Source organism: Babylonia areolata, chromosome 20 (genome assembly GCF_041734735.1).
Source record: "Babylonia areolata isolate BAREFJ2019XMU chromosome 20, ASM4173473v1, whole genome shotgun sequence".
Lineage (NCBI taxonomy): Eukaryota > Metazoa > Mollusca > Gastropoda > Neogastropoda > Buccinidae > Babylonia > Babylonia areolata.
In genome coordinates this window covers 42,578,226-42,598,008 of record NC_134895.1, presented here as the reverse complement: position 1 = coordinate 42,598,008, position 19,783 = coordinate 42,578,226, and the positions used below count along the sequence as shown (strand labels likewise).

The window sequence follows — 19,783 nt, the reverse complement described above, 5'->3', positions numbered from 1 at the left end:
TCGAATATGCTTGCTGTTGCAGTATCAGCTGGCACTGGAAACACAGTCAATAAATTCGTAATCAGTTAGCAACGCGAACACAGGTTGTTGTTTTGTTGTTGTTGTCATTGTTTCAAGGCTCTTTTTGTTACAAGTCATGAAATGACTGTCAACATTGGAAAGACAATAATCCGCACATGTGTTATCAGTCAAGTAAACGTATACGGAATTGCAATAGACACTTTTTCTTCTTCTTTTTTTTTTTTTCTTTTTCTCTTTTCTTTTCTTTTTTTTTTTTTACATGCCCACCACACCATTCCGTATTTATCCCTTCCTGTACTCATTCAGCCACTTTCAACTGCCCCCCCCCCCCCCCCCCCCCCACCCCACACCCCCGATCCCTCAGCACTGTTTTCCTACTAAGAAAAAAAGCCCCGAGCTTTCAGCAGATCCATCAGCTTCCAGCCGAGACAAGCAGCATCAACAGAACAAAACACAAACACACGCGCGCGCGCGCGCGCGCACGCACGCGCACACACACACACACACACACACACACACACACAACAAAACAAAAAACAAAAACAAAAACAAAAAACACCCAGTTCCAAGGCGAGTCACAACGTTTTCAGGTAAAACGGTGATCATAACTGACCAAAAAAACGACAACACACACACACACACGCACACACACACACACACACACACACACACACACACACAGTGAGAGAGAGAGAAGGACAGTTCGTGAAGCAGGGAACGTTTGGCAAAGGATGTGGTTAGATTCTCTCCTTAACAACAAAACAAAAACAAAAAAAGAAAAAAGAAAAAAAAAAGAAAATTTCTTTCGGTGCAGACTACCAAACTATCAAAAATTGAAACGCAGTTACAGTTCATCCCGCGCTGACTTAGATGCGGTCATCTGTTTACCTGACAACAATGAAAACACGCAGAAGACGAACACAACAATGATGTTCAAACAGTGGAGTGATGGCCAAGAGATAACGCGTCCGCCTAGGAAGCGAGAGAATCTCAGCGCTGGTTCGAATCACGGCTCAGCCGCCGATATTTTCTCCCCCTCCACTACACCTTAAGTGGTGGTCTGGACGCTAGTCATTCGGATGAGACGATAAACCGAGATCCCGTGTGCAGCATGCACTTAGCGCACGTAAAAGAACCCACGGCAACAAAAGGGTTGTTCCTGGAAAAATTCTGTAGAAAAATCCATTTCGATAGGAAAAACAAATAAAACTGTACGCAGGGGGAAAAAAAGGGGGTGTGGGGGGGGGGGGTTGGCGCTGTAGTGTAGCAACGCGATCTCCCTGGGAAGAGCAACCCGAATTTCACACAGAGAAATCGGTTGTGATAAAACAGAAAAAAGAAATACAAATCATAAAACAATTCTTGCCAAATGACGACTGGGTAGGAAAGGCAAGGCAGGGGACACAGCGGTGCAAGGTAGGGCAAGGGCAAGTTGCAAGGCTGAACAGGTACTCCTGAACATGTAGATTTGAATACGAACACGAACACGCTTTGAAAAAAAATATCATTTACATAAATAGTCAGAAATGTGAACGATGAATACAATAATCAATCCCACTCCCAAGAAAAACAAGAGAGGCAAGGCCTTCAAGACTCACTTGTGATACACTTTTTAAAAAATCGTTAAAATGTGTTCGGTATTTCTGTTATAACGTTTCAGGTTTAAAAAAAAAAAGAAAAGAAAAGAAAAAAAGGCGTGAGCACAGATTCGAACCCAGCGTATTCGGGTAGAATGAAATTGTCTTACTCACTGCACTATTGCGGATCCGTGAATAAAGTTAAAAAATTGATATTTCAACATGCTCTTTTTTATGGGCGATAAATCGATTGCGGTATTCCAAGTGACAACTCTGTTTAAATCATATTATTTTGGTGTGTTGAGTATCATTTTTGTGCATTTAAAAATTCTTTAAGGGTAGTTAAGAATTCTTTAAAGTCTGTGGTAAAGGAGACGTGGCTATCACCGCAATCACACTGCAACATTTAGCCGTTTTTCTCTGGACCTAGATAGATGTACCAGTTGCACCCGCCGGGAAAGTACGACACGGTCGATTCAATTTATCTTTTATGTTCATTCTAGTTAACTGAGTATCCACTTTAAACGATTCACATGCAGTAAACACATCGATGTTGTAGTCTGTGTCACTGTATGTGTTCTGTCCAGAATTTGTATTTCTTTCCATTTAATTGCGAACAAGAAAATCGAGGTCACCCCGTCCACTCACTAAGCATCGCCAACGCCACTGCAACTGGAATTCGGTAATAATGGTGTCTTCGGAATCCCGGAAATGGCCTCAACGAAATAACCCGTTAATGATACGGGAAACACGGCTTGATTCGGGAGACCTACAAACTCTTATTGGTATGACTGTAAAGATTTTTTCCCTGCGATTTTTAAGCCAAATTTGGTGTTGGCGGTCACAGTATTTCCAGAGAAAATGGCAATGTTAAAGTTTACCACACACACACACACACACACACACACACACACAACCGAATACCGGGTTATAACATACTCTTTGTTTACACAAGTTTGTCAAAAACAACAAACAAACACAAACTCAGAATCTATTTCTGATTAAAGTGACCTGTATAAGAAATTGACAACTGAACAGAGAGAGAACAAGAGTAACATGTCTGATAACATATGTTAGATTTAGATTTAAATTTAGGTGTGTGTGTGTGTGTGTGCTTGTTTGTATGTGTGTGTGTGTGCGTGCGTGCGTGCGTGTTTGTGTATGTGTGTGGGTGTGTTCAACAAACTGATACAAAGCTTTCCCCTCTGATCTCCGTTTTCCAAGCCCCACACCACATTGCCCCTTCAGTGCCAGAAACAGTCACAGCTTCTGGTGCAGTTCGGCAGGTGACGTCATTCAAAGAAGAAGGGGAGCTTACTCTCCGACATCCGTTTCTTGAAGACAGCGTCAAGTTGTTCACTCTGTGCCACCGTGAACCAGTTCTTCCAGTCTCCGATCTCCCCTGTGGAGTGGACCATACAGATGGGATTTACTGAACCTGTCTGTCCGTCCATATGTCTATTCTTCATCCTGTTTCCGTTCTGCTTTCAATGTGTGTGTGTGTGTGTATGTCCATGTCTTCGTCTGTGTGTGTCTGTGCATGGGGTGTTTGAATTCTTTTGTTTGTGTTTAGCAAGGCAGGGACACATGAATGCATGATTATCAAAATCGACAGACTGTACTTTGTTGAGCTCAGTTTGAGAGACAGACAGACAGACAGACAGAGACACAGATGCAGAGAATGAGACAGAGAGAGGTACACGGATAGGGATAGGTATTCAAGAACGGTTCCAAACATATGATTTCACACACACACACACACACGCATGCCGCACACTCACACACACACACACACACACACACAATTTCAGATATACAAGTCCGAATGTTGCCGTTGCCAGATACATACATACATACATACATATATACATACATAAATTTCGACAGTGGGAGAGAACAAGAGAGAGATAGAGACGCTCGGAAAAGATAAGATTTGTCTGACCTTTCCGGTAAAATCCGGCACTACCCTTCTTCCACGCATTCTCTCCGTGGATCTCTGGGTTCTGAGGTTCTTTCGCTGCCTTCAGTTTGGAGAACTGACAGGCTTCAGCGATTTGTTCACACAGTTGTCTGCCCCTGTTGAGGCCCAGGAACTGGTCTATCTTCATGATCTGTCCCACAGGATCCTGCAACAGGCAGCAGTGGATGTTTTTACTTCCCTTGGACTGTCGACCGCCATTGAAATTCACTCACTGTCTGGAACTGCTGACACCTGTTCTTCAGATTTAATAGATAGATAGATATGGATTTCGAATCTCCTGATGTACGAGTGTATGTGATTCTCTCTGTTTTATGTTTGTGTTGTTGAGGTGTTGTGTGATTTGGTATGTGCATTATTTGAGCAATGCGATGCATGTAATTGGTTTTAAGATATTTGGAGTATCGTGACTTAATGGTTTTAAGTATTGTGATATTGGTGTTACATATTCTGATATGGGATGTGCATTATTTACGCATTGTGATGTACAATATGTCCAGCAAGACCAGCAGGGGCAGCGGACAACATGGGAAAATGCACACCAAAGGAGCCTCAGCTGGAGCGACATGTGGAACATGGCCCCTTTGAGGATCAGCTTCATCCTCAGATCTGTGCACGACCTCCTTCCCTCGAATACAAACTTGGTGAAATGGGGGAAAGCAGATGGCCCTGCGTGCCCATTCTGCCATGGCAAACAAACAGTGGAACATGTCCTCAACTCATGTAAAGCGGCGTTGAGCCAAGGACGGTACACATGGAGGCACAGTATCCGTGTATCAGTAGCTCAAGGAGGCGTCACTGCGTTCGGACAAATCCATATACGCTACACCGTATCTGCCAAGCAGATGCCTGACCAGCAGCGTAACCCAACGCGCTTAGTCAGGCCTTGAGAAAAAAAAAAATGGAGGCACAACCAAGAGCTTAAAGAAACTGCACACGTGGTGAGCACTGTCCAAGGAGCACCAACCCCACCAGAAGTTCCAGTAGAGTTCTGCTCGGCTTTGATTTGTCTCTGCACAAGATTCAGAGCAACATGATAATGATAATGATAATGATAATGATAATGATGATGATGATGATGATTGTTATTATTATTTTCTCCTCTGACGAAGGTGGTTAACCCACTTATTCATTCTAAAAAACAAATGGTTTTCTGTTGTTTTGAAGATGATCCAGTATTCTGAATTCTATATATATAATTGCCTTGATATTAACAATATAAAGTAAACACTTCTGTTTACGAATATCTACGAAATTCACCGATAATGGAGTCTTGATCCTATCTGAAAAATATTACCCATTTGTATACATCTAATGAACTGTATGTAAAACATTATTTGGAACTGATTCACAGCTGTTTTGGGGGAAAAGACATGAACTGAAAGGACAATAACTATAATTATCCCGCAGTTCAAGCTAAACTAGCTGTCACAGTCTGTGTCAGACGTCCCTCTCCCTCCCCCTCCCCCCCCCCCTCCCCCTCTATCTGTTATAGAAATTACATGATTTTAATCTCTACATCAATCATCACAGCATCACGCAATGTTTACCTTCTTCATCAGCTCGTAGCAGGAGAAGAAGATACCTGGATAGTCGCTCTTTGCTTTCTCCCAGTCCAACACGTGATCAAACCAGTCCCCGTACCAGTCTGAAATCACACACACACACACACACACACACACACACACACACACACACACACACACACACACACACACACACACACACACACACACACACACAAATAAGGATTGTTTCAACAACAACAAAAAACTAGAATTGCAAGGAGATGGCTATCCTCACGCTGCCCGAAATAAGAATTTTCTAGAATTTCAGTTCAAGTTCCAGATTTCAGTATTTTTCTTCCTTGCAATATGAATTCCTTTTTCAAAATAGGTTGAATACATATCAAATCGAACCGTTGTATACATCAAGTTGTTTAGAATCCTGGGTCAGTCAATTAAAGACTGCATTTAAACAGTTAAATCCAAGAATATTTTGTCAGAGGCAACTCGTCTTACGTCAGTAATGGACCTTTGATAGTTCGTTTACAGAAACCCGCCTTGTCTGACATTTCTGTGACACGTCTAACGCGGTTCTCAGAAAGTTCTGATACTGCTGTAAAGTTGTTAATGGAACACGGGTAGAGATAGGTTGATGAGTTTGAATCTGAGGGGTTTCAGTTTCAAATGAAAACAATACAATGGTCTAAGATACCTCACGCTCTGCTTGGTTTTAGTCTGGGCCTTTTTCTCCACAATGTATGATGATTCTTAGTATCTGGTTTCAATTTACTGACATGATTATGTTAAAACCACCATCACCACTTCCACCATGCCCACCACCACCACCACCACCGCAAATACCTTACCACTGTTGCCCTGTCATCATCATTGTATTAATGATGATGATATAGGCATTGTTTATGAAACAATGGCATAAGTAAATCTAGTAATAGTAATAGTAGTAGTAGAAGGAATATCAGGAGAAGAAGTAGCAGTTGATATAACACAATCAGCAGTCAGGAAGAAATATTAGAAATATTTTGAAAAGATCAGAAGCAACAGCAGCAGCAGTATTGATGATACTGTGTTAGATTGGACTGCATTGCATTGCATTGCACAAGCCACACTGCATTCCATTGCATTGCATTGTGCTGCACAACATTTGATTTACATCATATTGTTCGCAAAGGTTAACGACCTCTGTATGCAATACTCGGTTTGTTTCCCAGGAGAGAGAGAGCATCGTTTGAGTGTAGCATCACTCTTTCCGCATGTGACGCTGTGTTTGGTTTTTACATCATTTTTCAATACACGTCTCACGTGGAAGATTACCATCTGTACCATTATTCATAGAGTAGTGGAAAATGGTAGGAAGAAGGGGCTGGAGGTGGGGGTGTAGGGAAGTGCGTGACTGTCCACCAACACTCACATCCAGAGTCGATCATGAGATCGAAGAAGTGGGACCATGTGCCCTCATAGGATGGTACGAGTTTTACGTCATGGGCAAGGTTGTAGAGAGACACCCAACAGTCCTTGGGGTTCCGGTAACAGTAGATGACCTTCACCTTCTTCTCTCTTGCTTGCTGGGGTAGATGGTGATACCTGACACACATAAAGACACATTATCCATCCATCCATTCATACCCGTCCATACCCGTCCATCCACATATTGATTTGTCCAGTCGTATGTCCATTCCTACTAAGAGTGTTAGTCACTAAGATATATATCTGTCCATAAATACATGCATAGATATATAGATAATCGATACATCGATATATCGACATACATACATACAATGTATTGATTTTTTATCACAACGGATTTGTCTGTGTGAAATTTTGGCTGTTCCCCCTGCTGTGTGTAGTATGTGTGTATCTGTGAGTGTGAGTCTCTGTGTCTGTGTCTCTGTGTGTGCGTGTGTGCGCACACATGTGCATGCACTCATCCGAGTGTGCGTGCGTGTGTGTTTGGTAATATGATCATGCATGGGGGAAGGGGTGGGGTTGGTTATATGAATATCACATAAATATCACTAATGATTAATGTATTCATGTAAAATGCTTTACTGGTTGTTGTTTTTTCAATGTTTTTTTTTATATATCATTTTTGGTGTTTGTGTGTGTATGTGCTATATATGTGATGTGCATCGGGTATTGTCGCATTTTAATGATCGATATAGATACAAACAATAATCATTATTGTCACATACACACTGTATGACAGTCAGTCATGACGGATTTTGACCAACAGAACAGCAGAGGCGGCATCTGTTGTCCTGACTGTTTGGGCTAGAATTTGATTATAGCGGAGAGTGTCTTGCCCGCGTTACATCCCCACTCTCTCGGCCAAGAGGGTTATAGGACAGTCGGCGTTGGGATGGTCCCCAAAGGCCAGATAACCCCCAAGGCTGCCGCATTAGCAGCCAGTGCAATCTTGCCTCCTAATTTCTGTCATTGATCGTCACAAAAGACTAAGCTGTAATCGACTTCCCACTGCAGTGGAGAAACTATTGATCACACAGCTCTTACTTTGTTGTTGGCCCAACTGTAAGTCACATACATGCATACAGACAGACAGACAAGCAAACAGAAAGTCAGACAGACAGACAATCAGAGAGACACACGTTGTGTTGAACAGGTCGTGCTTAAACAATTCCAACTCATGCTCTCATCATCCTCAAGCATATGCTTGATTGTCACAGTGGTTTATCTTACTACTCTTTCTTTAAGTTATTCAGATCGTTTCATTGATTGCACAAGCACGTATATGACCTTTTTCACGTGACCATATTGGCGTAATGTGCAACAATGTTCGTTAATCATGCCCAACGAATCTGAATGCATAGCTGGATACAGGAAAAGACAACATAGATCCAACAGCACTATGTATGCTGGTTCTCTCTTATTTTTCACTGTTGGTTTCGTAGCATCGGTGGACAGTGCTGATTTAAACTACTAGTCACCAGTGCCTACATGCTAACAAAAATCTTTTGCCCCATCTATGCATGGAGGATGGCCATTCACGACATACACATTGAGTTAGTTTTAGAAAACATTAAACGTCAATTGAGCCAGTTCATTTGGTGATTCAACAAACAATACAACAATTCTAACGTTATTCTGATTCATGAAATTGGTGATAACGTATGAAAATTTCCTCTTTTGGTTCTTTTACATTTGATGGATTTGGATTACTAGTCACCACTGCTTACTCGCCAAGAAATCAAGAAAATTAAATCCTCTGACCCCTGTTGTGGCATGGAGGATAGGCGGAAACAACACATACATTGATTTAGCTTTAGAAACAGTAAGTCAACTGAGCAAATTCCTTTTGACATTTAATGTACGTTTTAGGAATAAACCTTTTCCGGGATCATCAAATTTTAGACATTCCGTTACAAAATGAAACCCATCCCCAAATATACACATATATATCGGAGTTACTGAAAATGTGCATTTTCGTGGAATGATATAGTGCATGCCAACTTCATTTAGTACTTTTTGATTCATACATCTAAACTGAAATGATGTGACACACGTATTTGGTGGGTGAAAATAGATATTTCTCTTTTCCAAAGTCAGTTTTGAAGTGTTCATATAATAAACAAACATTTACTGCTACACTATAGTGATTCACACCTATTTCGAATATAGTATCTTGCATTCTTTGTCTGACACACTGGCATAATCTTTTATTTTATTTACAAATTACTGCGATTCCCAGACAAAATCGAATACTGTATCAACCAAAAGGCTTTTGGATGCTGAAAAGTACCTTTTCATACAATTCGTACAAAATGTACATTTTACTGGTGTATATTTCTGATGCCATTCACATAGAAGTAGAGCCAGTGACGGAGGCAGAGTTCTTCATGTACCTGGGAAGTCTGATTGACAGGCAGGGGGGCACTGACAGAGACGTCACTGCCAGGATAGGCAAGGCGCGAGCAGCCCTTCTTATTCTCCCACAACTCTGTGAAGAGTCAACTGAGCGCCACACAGAACTCTTCACTAGACTCTTCCTGGTCTGTCAGTTGCGTATCAAAGCCTGGGTATCTGCAAATATTTTGTCTGTCCATTGTGCAATGTTCTCAGTCCATCGTTTTTTTTTTCTGTCTTCCCCTCCATCTCCCTCCCTCAATAGTTCCTTGGAGAACTGTTTTAACAAGGCCATTGGATCTTGCTGTGTGGCTATATCACCCCAGCTTTATTTCCTTAACAAATATCAGCAGAGGATGCTGTGCTCCAGTGGCATAAAGACGTTTGAAAACAAGAGAACGCTGGCCATTAAGGAGAAGCGTGAGCGAAGGAAGCAGGGCTCAACTTCTGGAGACGTTTTCCCTTGCAACACCTGTGGGAAGTGCTGCGCATCCAGAATCGGCCTCTTCTCCCATACGAGGACACACACCGACAGATAAGCGTGCCTGCCTACTCATCTGTCGGTCCGACGGGAGACTCCATCATCAGCAGAGGTCCTATGTGCTGCTTGATGGTTTTGTACACGTGTTCATTGGTGATGTTTTCAGTTATGTGATCAATGTATCAGTCTGCTAGCATCTTGCGATAGCACCTTATATCCGTGGCTTGAATTATTCTTTCCATATCCGCCATGAAGGTCAATGTCTCACATGCACACAGGAAGATGGACTACACCAGTGCACGCAGGTGTCTGCTCTTGTGTTTCTCGGAAATGTTGCTGCGTTTCCACATAGTTTTCAATCTGGACAGTGCTGATTTTACTGCCCTTGAGAATATTCCTGGTTGAGATCATACATTTCTGATGATGGATCCCGGTCAGGTAAACTGTTGAACAGTTCCTTACTTAGGTCCCTGTACAGTTATATCAGCAGTGATGGTGGTGTTGTAGCTGGCCATCAGCTAGTTCTTTTCGGCGCTAATTTCCATCCCATTTTGTCGATGTTTCATCCAGTCTTTTAACAAAGTAGACGAGTTTCTGCTCACTACCTACCAAGCCACCAATGTCGTTTGCAAAGTGAAGGTTTGTGATCTATTTTGTCCATTGCAGATTGTGTTGACATCATCAGCCCTTATAATGCTGAAAAACATCTGGACCTTCAGACAAATCAAAACGACCACGAAAAATGTGCACATTCATATCCAGTGACAAATCAGTCCTGCAGTAGGGCTCTGGAACATGGATGGTAACCACGTCGATGCTGCAGAATATACTATCATTCATTAATCAACACCCGTTTGAGGTACACTTTTAGCAATCAGTGGCCGGACAAAATTTGTGGCTAGGGGCGGGACAGGAGCCAGTCACCAGATCATGGGCAGGACGAGGGGCTGGACTGGACACTCCGGCAGAAAGTCAATATCCAGCAACATCCACCAGGCTCTTACGTTCAACCCTTAGGGGAAATGAAAGAGGGGATTGCCCAGAAACAGCTGGAGGCCAGACACTGAGGCGAAACGGAAGAGATAGGGGATCAACTGAACAGAAGCAGAAAGGACGACCCAGATTCGAGTCTGGTGGAAAAGAATCGTCGATGGCATATGCTCCTACTGCAGAGAAAAGCCTAGGTAGTAAGCACGACACTATATGCTGTACTTTTTAATTTTCTTCTTGGTTTGTGCTACACTTAATGACACCACACTGCACTCTCCTGCTTACCTCAGATGGGTGGCGTAGGTCTGTGGCCCCTCAGGTCTGGACAGCTTTTCAAATTCTGTCCACTCAAAATGGTCCTGCTCCATTCGACCCACATAGTCCGTGGTATTGTGCAACAGCATGTAAAGGATCTGGTGATGCCAGAAGGTACCTGAAACAAATCAAAGTCAAGGGAATGTGGTGTGGCCAAGGTCAGGATGAGTATGTGAATTTTTTTCTGACTGAAGTTATTGTTGACCGCCTTTCCTGTTTTTGTTGTTGTTTGTTTGAAATAGAGTACTATAAAAATACTTTTATTGTACTTTCAAAATCTCTGTCCTGAAACACTATTGATTTCTGTCAGCCTAGCCAGGACATGTTTCTGAAAATGAGCCCCATCCTCAGCAGGCACCACAGTGAGAAAATAATAAGCGTGGGCAATGAGACATCACACAAATATGAAGAATAAGGCGATTGTCTTTGTTTGCTTGGATCTCATTTATTTCATGCTTCCATGAAGCCATCCACGTAGATTATGATACAAACAAGGGAGAAAAATTCTGAATCTTTTATTCACAGATCTCAACAAAGAAAACATACAAATTTTCGGCTTACTTGTAGATTCAAAAATGGATATCGGAAAGAAAGATCTTTATGTCTATAGGTACCTCTATCTACATTCATAACTATCTTTTACTATTAATCAAGCAATATATATTATATCCATCTATATCTATATCTGTATCTATCTATCTATATACATACATAAACACACACATATATGTATATATATATATATATATATATATATATATATATATATATAGAGAGAGAGAGAGAGAGAGAGAGAGAGAGAGAGATACATATATATGTATAATATATATATGTGAGTGGTTCGTCCGTCGGGATCGACGAGGACCATCTAGTCATCATAGGGATGGGTGGGTTGGGCTCTGTGGGTGCGCAGATGGCTTGTCAGGCCAGTCCGCGCCCGGAAGGTTCTGACGCAGTGTGGACAGGGGATGGTGGCGGCTGTCGGGGACTTGCTGGCACTGCTTTTCCTGGCCTGTCTGCGTTGCTCTGCTGCAGCGATTCTGTTGGCCTCACAGGATTTGGTGCCTTTGTGGACAGCTGAACGCCACTTTGGTCTGTCCATTGCATTCAGCTCCCATGTGTCGTGGCTGATGTTGAAGGCCTTCAGAGAAGCTTTCAGAGTGTCTTTGAAGCGCTTCTTTTGGCCTCCATGGGAGTGCTTGCCATGTTGGAGTTCGCCATACAGCAGTTTCTTGGGGAGCCGGTGGTCTGGCATGCGAACTACATGGCCTGCCCAGCGCAGCTGGGCCTGCATCAAGATGGTGTAGATGCTGGGCAAGTTTGCACGAGTGAGCACCTCTGTGTCAGGGATCTTCTCTTGCCACTTTATGCCGAGAAGTTTTCTGAGGCTGGTGGTGTGGAAGTGATTCAGCGTTTTGGCGTGGCGTTTGTAGACCGTCCATGATTCACATCCATAGAGCAGTGTGGTGAGAACTATGGCCTTGTATACTTTGAGCTTCGTCTCCAGGGTGATGCCTCTCCTGATCCAAACGTTCTTATTGAGTCTGCCGAAGGCAGCGCTGGCTTTGGCAAGTCTGGCATTCACCTCGTCGTCGATGACAACTGTGCGAGAGAGTGTACTGCCCAGGTATGTGAACTTGTCCACCGCATTCAGTCGTTGCCCTTTGATGAAGATGTTTGGTTCAACGTAAGGCTTTCCTGGAACTGGCTGGTGCATCACCTCAGTCTTCTTTGTGCTGATTGTGAGGCCAAAGTTGTCACAGGCAGCAGAGAACTTGTCGACGCTGTGCTGCATGTCAGCTTCGGAAGCAGCATTGAGAGCACAGTCATCAGCAAACAGGAAGTCGTTGACGGTGTCTGTCCTCACCTTGGTTTTTGCTTGAAGCCTCCTGAGGTTGAAGAGTGAGCCATCTGTGTGGTACCTGATGCCAATGCCTACGCCAGCGTCTCTGAAGGCATCTGTCAGCATGGCTGAAAACATGAGACTGAACAGGGTGGGGGCAAGAACACACCCTTGCTTGACTCCGTTGGAGACAGGGAATGGTTCTGAAGTGTCTCTGTTGTCTTGGACTCGGGCCAGCATCCCATCGTGTAGTTGCCGTATGATGGTGATGAACTTTCTGGGACATCCGTACTTCGCCATGATTCTCCAAAGGCCATCTCTGCTAACAGTATCGAAGGCCTTGGTCAGATCGACATAGGTGGAGTAAAGGTCGGCGTTCTGTTCCTGACACTTCTCATGGAGCTGCCTGGCAGCAAACACCATGTCGATAGTCCCGCGTTCTTTCCGGAAGCCACGCTGGCTCTCTGGCAGGAGACTTTGCTCAAGGTGCGCTATGAGACGGTTGAGTAGCACTCTGGCCAGAGTCTTGCCTACGACGGACAGCAGGGATATTCCACGATGGTTGTCACAGGCCTGACGATTTCCTTTGCGCTTGTACAGGTATATGATGGAATCGTCTTTGAAGTCCTGTGGAACTGCCTCATGCTGCCAGATGAGCTGGAATAGCTGATGAAGCTTCTCAGTCAGTGCCATACCACCTTCTTTGTAGACCTCAGCTGGAATGGAGTCTGAGCCAGGGGCTTTGGCACTGGATAGCAGACGGATAGCTTTCTGGGTCTCCTCCAAAGTTGGAATGGCATCCAACGACTCACTGACTGGCACCTGGGGGAGTCGGTCGATGGCTTCATCATTGATGGTGGAGGGGCGGTTCAGTACGCTGTCAAAGTGTTCAGCCCATCTCTCAAGGATCCCGTCCTTGTCAGCGATTAGGGTAGAACCATCAGCACTGAGGAGTGGAGCAGATCCGGAGGTGGTGGGACCGTAGACTTCTTTCAGGCCGTTATAGAAGTTCTCCATGTCGTTCCTGTCTGCAAAACCCTGGATCTCATCAGCTTTGTTGCTCAACCAGGAATCCTGCATCTGCCACAGCTTCAGCTGGATGGTGCTGCGTGTGCTCTTCAGCATGTCTTTCTTTGACTGTGACTTGGGATCTTCAATGTGGGCTCTGTAGGCTTGGCGTTTGTCTTCTAGCAGCTGCTTGATCTCAGTGCAGTTCTCATCAAACCAGTCTTTGTGCTTCCTGGCAGAAGGCCCCAGGCACTCCATGGCAGTGTTGTACACCGTCTCATGCAGTGCGCCCCATGCCGCCTCCACATTCTGGTTGTCCAGCACGGTGGACTCAAGGCGTTCCTCCAGGGTGTCAGCAAAGCTCTGCTTGATGTTGCCTAGCTCCAGCTTGTTGACATTCAGGCGTTTGGGTGCTTTCATGCCCTGAGGCCGTCTCTTGGGCTGGATGCGGAGGTTGAGCTTGGAGACGATAAGGCGGTGGTCTGTCCAGCACTCAGTGCCGCACATGGCCCTCGTGACTCGTACGTCCTGCCTGTCCCTCTTCCTGACGATGACAAAGGTCGAGGAGATGCTAATGCCCAGAGCAAGGATGCATCCATGACGTCCTGTTACGGGTAGGGAGGCAGAAGACGGTGTTTGTGATAAGAAGGTCGTGCTCGGCACATGTCTGGAGAAGTAGTTGACCATTGCTGTTACAGTTGCCAACCCCATGCTTCCCAATCACTCCTTCCCAGGAGGTGCTGTCACAGCCAACTCTCGCGTTAAAGTCACCAAGAATGTTGAGCTTGTCTGCGTTGGGAACAGTGGTGATGACAGCGTTTAGGTCCTCATAGAACTTGTCCTTGATCTCATCTGGGTTGGTCATGGTGGGCGCGTAGGCGCTGACAATGGTGGTAAACTTCTTCCCGTTGCATAAAGGGAGTTTCATCGCCATCAGCCGATCGTTCACTCCTTTCGGGGAGCCAGCCAGCTTGCCAACGAGGGTTGTCTTCACTGCAAAGCCAACTCCAGCCTCACGTCTCTCTTCAAGTCCGCGACCACTCCAAAAGAAGGTGTAGCCTGCGTCTCGCTCACAGAGTTCGCCTTCTTCTGCCAGTCTGGTCTCACTTAAGGCAGCGATGTCGATGTTGTACCTGGCTAATTCACTCGCAATGAGTGCTGTGCGTCTTTGTGGTCTGTCTGAGTCGCCTCTGTCCAGAAGCGTACGCACGTTCTATGTGGCAATGGTCAATGGGGTGCTCCTTGTTTTCTTCTTTCTTTCCTTTGTGTGTCGACCGGTTGAGTTGGGTCCCCGTCAGACGCGGTATGCTGACTAGGGTCATGCCATAGAGGTGAGCACTGCTGTCCTGAAGAGGGCTGCTCAGTCGCTCAGGGGGCTGCCGATCTCCACCGCTGCTCCAGTCGGTGAAAAACGACCCTGTGGCCTGAGCCGCCTGTGTACAGGTCCGCAGCTACGACTGCCAGTGTACCCACACCTGTCGCTTCGTTGCTCGCCTGTCGCCACAGGGCTTGGGGAAAATGATGGTATGGGATGAAGGATGACTGATGACTTGCGCGATGACTTTGTTTATAGTGAGGAGGAGTTGCGCACCGACGACCTCACTCTCTTGTCCGAGACCGTCTGTATCCAGTGGCAAGACGAGGTCAAGACGACTGGAGATGGAAACGGATGCAGTGGATGACCAGGATGTCCTATGTGCCTCATCCTGCCCTCAGCACTCCACAGTGCTCTGCTGCAACCGCCTTCCTCTTCATTGAACCATGAAGGTTTCTTCCGCAGAGTCCGCCGGATCCAGTCTTCACATGCTTGGGTAGACAAGCCCTAACTCACCGAGGGTTTGAGACCCGTCAGCTACCCTCACCTAGTTTAGCCAGCCTGTCAAAGCCGTTGCCCGGGGGTTGGGCGCTGCCGCATGCTAGCAGCTTCTAGGACCCATAAGTGAGAGCTGGGTGCTGGTGGGGACCAACAGAGGACGAACCACTCCCGGAAGAGCGTGACAAGCCCCCCCCCCCTCTCCCCCCTCCCCGTAGAGGTACTACCCCTCCTGTGCACCCCCTATATATATATATATATATATATATATATATATATATATATATATATATATACTGAAGGAAGCCAAGGGAAAGTAAAGAACTTTTGAAAATGAGTGTGTGTGTGTGTGTGTGTGTGTGTGCGTGTGTGTGTGTGTGTGTGTGTGACAGAGAGAGTTAATGTGGACATGTGCCATGAAAAGTAAGCAAAGTCACAACTACTGCAATGTAGGCCTGTAGGGCAATAGCAAACGGGATGGGGAGGAGGAGGAAGAAGAGGAAGATTAAGAACAGAAGGAAAAGGAGGAGCAAGGGATCTCACCACTTCTAAGAAATGACGCAAGAATGACATCATCATCCCGCAGTTCCATATGACGTATCTTTTTCAGGTGTTCCCTGTAGTCCTGAATGTGCAGAGATGGGGCGAACCATATATCACCACCGTTTCCATAGTAAATGTCGTTGCCATGACGATCCTTGAGTTTGGCTGCTACGATCATCTTTGGTGCTGAACGTTTTTTTCTGAGAGGACAAAATATATATTTCTTTCGTTTAAACATTTTGATTATTATAGCAGGCCTTTTGTCCTAATAACGCAGCACCATTCGTTGTTTAGAATATCCCCCTCTCTACTTCACTCTCTCTCCCTTTCCCTCCATACCTCTCCCTTTTCTGTCTCCCTTATCTCAACTAGCAGTGTACAGTCAAAACTCGTTCGTTGGATATACTCAAACATGTGAATGTGACGAAGGCGTTTTAGAGTTGTTCTGAATTTGTGGATAGGAGAGGAGTTATTATTTTAACCGAGAGTTCAGTCACCTTGAGTTTTTATTTTGGCAGTGAGTTGTTTGTCAGTTCCAAACTCCGGAGAGATGTGAACATCCTGCTCTAAAACCGACTCAGTCAGTTACCTGCTACATTTTTGTAGGTGAGTCCAGGTTTTTGACTTCTTTGTCTTAGTTTGGGTTTTTGGATATTGAAAATTACATGAAAAATGTCATCTGCATTTACTATGGAAGTAGGTCGGCTGAACTGAAGACTATTTCAGCTTTCTGACATTTAAAAAACAAATGTTTCGGTTGAATTAAAGAATATTTCAGCTTTTTGGTATTGGGTTTGGTTGACGAAGTATTGTTAATGTTCTTTGGAACTCAAGTTGGAATTGTTGGTCGTGTGGTGTGTTTCGCTGTTGTAGAGGGGAGTGTCTTTGTCGTCAGTAACAAAAGTTTGCTTCATCACTAAACAGGCTAAGTTGACGGGGAGCAGAACCTTAGTGAAGACAGCTTATTTCCAGTTCGTGGGAAACTTATAGTTGTATATATGTTTTCAGCGGAGAGCCTTGGACGGGCTTAATTTTGGCGGTTGGGCCACTGGCGATCTGAACGCTGATGTGCGAGTCCCTGGTCCACCTTCGTTCTTCGTCATGAAGAGGGCAGTGAGAAATAACAATCCTTGTAAAATTACCTGCATTGTAGAGGGCACTAAAATGTGTAAAGAAAGCCTTTAAACTTACCTGCTTGGCAGAGGGCATGAATGGTATGATATGAAAGCCATGTAAAATTTCCTACATTATAAAAGACATTGAAAAATGAAAAGAGAGACTTTATGATTACCTGCTAATTTTGGAAGCAGAGGACATTAAGTTGAGAGTGTTGGATGATTAAGCAAAGTGATGAAATAATCCCTAATGAGTATGGTGTGAGAAATGTAGAGAATGAAGGAAGAAATAAGTTGATGTGGATACGGTATTTGATAGTGGAGCTGAGAATATGTCTTTGAGAAACAATGAGAATGGGAGTGAAAACATACTTTAGTTTTTGTTGAATATATATATGTATATATTCTTTATCTGGTAAATGCGAACTTGGAAAAGAAGCTGCTCAAGAGAAGAAAAGGTAATTTTTTAATACTCTATTTTGATTCGAGGAGTGATGGTGTTTGATGGGTGAATTTTGTTACGGAGTGTATGATTATAAACTGTTGGTTGTTGCCCTACAGAAATAGTATATGTTATTAAGATTTGATGAACACTGAAAATTAGTATGTGGACCAATATCTATGTTTTTTGGTTGTTGTTTTTTTGTTTGTGGAAAAAAAAAGAAATTAGAGTTGGCAAACACTATCAATCGTGATCTCATTTTGTACTTGTAACTTGAAGAGTATGTGTGGTGTGTGTGAGACAAAAAACACGAACATAACGCACGCTTACATTATGCACTTGAAATGGGGTTGTGAGAGACATTGCACTTTAATTTTGTTGCATTCCACGCCCCACGCATACGTAACAGCGAACATGATTCACATCAAAACAGAAATCATCAGATTTGCATATAAACCGAATACAAGTATTCGAGATTAATATCTAAACAACTATGCACAACTGAACATATTCACTATGATCATGTCAAAGCAGAACAGCACTTGTCCGTGCAATACATGGAAGTCCTGACAGGATTTCCATCTTGTATTATGATTTTCAAGGTGGCACCAGAAGGATGCTGGGTAGAGAATGTATTTTTGCAGCAGATCTGAGTACATATTGCTTAAACACTTTTTAGAATCCACGCATATTTTCTGCACCTTCATGTTCCTAAATGATCCCAATCCAAATTTGTACAGGGTAAACGTGTTACCGTTTCACTTTACCTTTACCCCATGGCCCACAGAGTGACACAAGCATATGATAGTTCTGTCTGATTTGTCCATTCGTTTAAGTTTGAGCCAGTATTTTATAAAGGAAGTGTATGTACAATGACAACTGTTCAGTCTCAACATTTACCATCGTTATCATTTGGTGTCCGCTTGGCTAACATTCAAAGTTTTTTTCAGCACAGCCATCGCACCTTGTCAGCTTCTCCAGTATAGACATTTGCACTAAAACTCATACCTCAGAGCCAATAACAGGGTGAGTTTTATTTGTGATTCAAAAATATGTTTGCAGAAAAACAAAATCAAGTTTCCATTAAAGTTTAGTTATATCTACAAAGCCATTACTGCCTTTAATGAACATGTCATCAAGAGCCACAAAGAACTATAATCTAGTTCTGAAAAACAGGCCTATCAGTATCAGTAGCGCAAGGAGGCTCCACTGCGTTCAGACAAATCCATATAGTTCCACATCTAAGGCACATATACTAAGCAGATGTCTGACCAGCAGTGTAACCCAACGCGATTAAACAGTTTTAGACCTTTGAAGAAAAAACAACAACATAGTTCCACATAATATTTGAGTCTTCACTGTTTTATATACACATTCCGAAGAGGAAGAGAGAGACAGAGAGACAGACAGACAGAACGACTCACACACACACACACACACACACACACACACAGTGGCAGACAGACAGAGATAGAGAAGAGACAGGGACACATACACAGGCACATGCACAAAGAGAGACAGAAATATCTACACACAGAGAGAGGAAGACGGATACATCAGAATAACTAACAAACTTGTGCAAAAATCAGTTGTGTACACCAGGAGTTATTTTCTCCCAATCTACAAAAGGACTATACTTACACTGGAAAAAATAAAATTAATCAGAACTGTTTCTGTTGGCATACTACGGAAATTTGCATCTTCTTCCTTTGATGTGATAAAAGGAAACTACTCACCACAACGTCTCCGTTCTCAGTGTCAGCAGGTCTACAGAGAGCAACGATGGACTGAAGAGCAAAGGGACCGGGCACAAGTGAAGAAAATCGACAAGAAACAAACACAGTCACTCTGATAAGTGGCGTCTTTATGCTGCCTCAGTGAGAGATAAATGTAAATGTGTCATGGCCAGCGTTGTGGGAGTGAATGCACGTACTTTATTTATTTTTTCATTGTTTTTTGTTTTGTCCCAAAGACCTGTGACTTGTGCAGGTCGTAGTCCACAGTTATCTTCAATGGACTAGTTTCCCTCAAGTAATAAACGAAATACATGCACTTGATTAAACATTTTTTTCCCTATTCTTCCCTATGCTTAGCAAACTAGATTCGCATGTTGCAAGTGAGGAGGTGGAGGATGGAACAAGGCGAGGGGAAGGTTAGAAATGAGTGTCGATTACCTGACATTGTGAAGTAGTTAGCATCAACTGGGAAGGCGCATTGGTTGTTTTTGTTTTTCAACCTTTGGCTCCTATTCCGAGTTGAATGTGCCGAAGGCT

General features: G+C 43.8%; 1 protein-coding gene across 2 annotated transcripts; it reads right to left on the bottom strand.

Annotated features, from left to right (window-relative positions):
• Positions 1-417: 417 nt before the first annotated feature.
• LOC143295516 (sulfotransferase 1C2-like) lies at positions 418-19,617 on the bottom strand. 2 transcript variants are annotated; one of them, XM_076607246.1, is made up of 7 exons: positions 19,247-19,616; positions 15,954-16,153; positions 10,717-10,864; positions 6,511-6,683; positions 5,127-5,224; positions 3,541-3,724; positions 425-3,000 (listed from the first exon to the last, which is right to left on the bottom strand). In XM_076607246.1, exons 2-7 carry the CDS (start codon positions 16,129-16,131, stop codon positions 2,891-2,893), a joined length of 891 nt encoding a protein of 296 aa, XP_076463361.1. In that variant the 5' UTR covers positions 16,132-16,153; positions 19,247-19,616; the 3' UTR covers positions 425-2,890. The 2 variants fall into 2 exon arrangements, with proteins under 2 accessions (XP_076463362.1, XP_076463361.1); XM_076607247.1 differs by lacking the exon at positions 15,954-16,153 and having other exon boundaries at positions 418-3,000; positions 19,247-19,617.
• Between the last annotated feature and the right edge of the window lie 166 nt (positions 19,618-19,783).

What these genes read in the sequence shown, in the direction of transcription:
- LOC143295516 (XM_076607246.1), bottom strand. Translation starts at nt 16,131, where the DNA reads ATGATCGTAGCAGCCAAACTCAAGGATCGTCATGGCAACGACATTTAC. An exon ending in GCTACGAGCTGATGAAGAAG is followed by an intron (nt 3,725 to 5,126) that starts GTAAACATTGCG and finishes TGCCTGTTGCAG; the next exon opens with GATCCTGTGGGACAGATCAT. An exon ending in TGCCGGATTTTACCGGAAAG is followed by an intron (nt 3,001 to 3,540) that starts GTCAGACAAATC and finishes TCCACTCCACAG; the next exon opens with GGGAGATCGGAGACTGGAAG.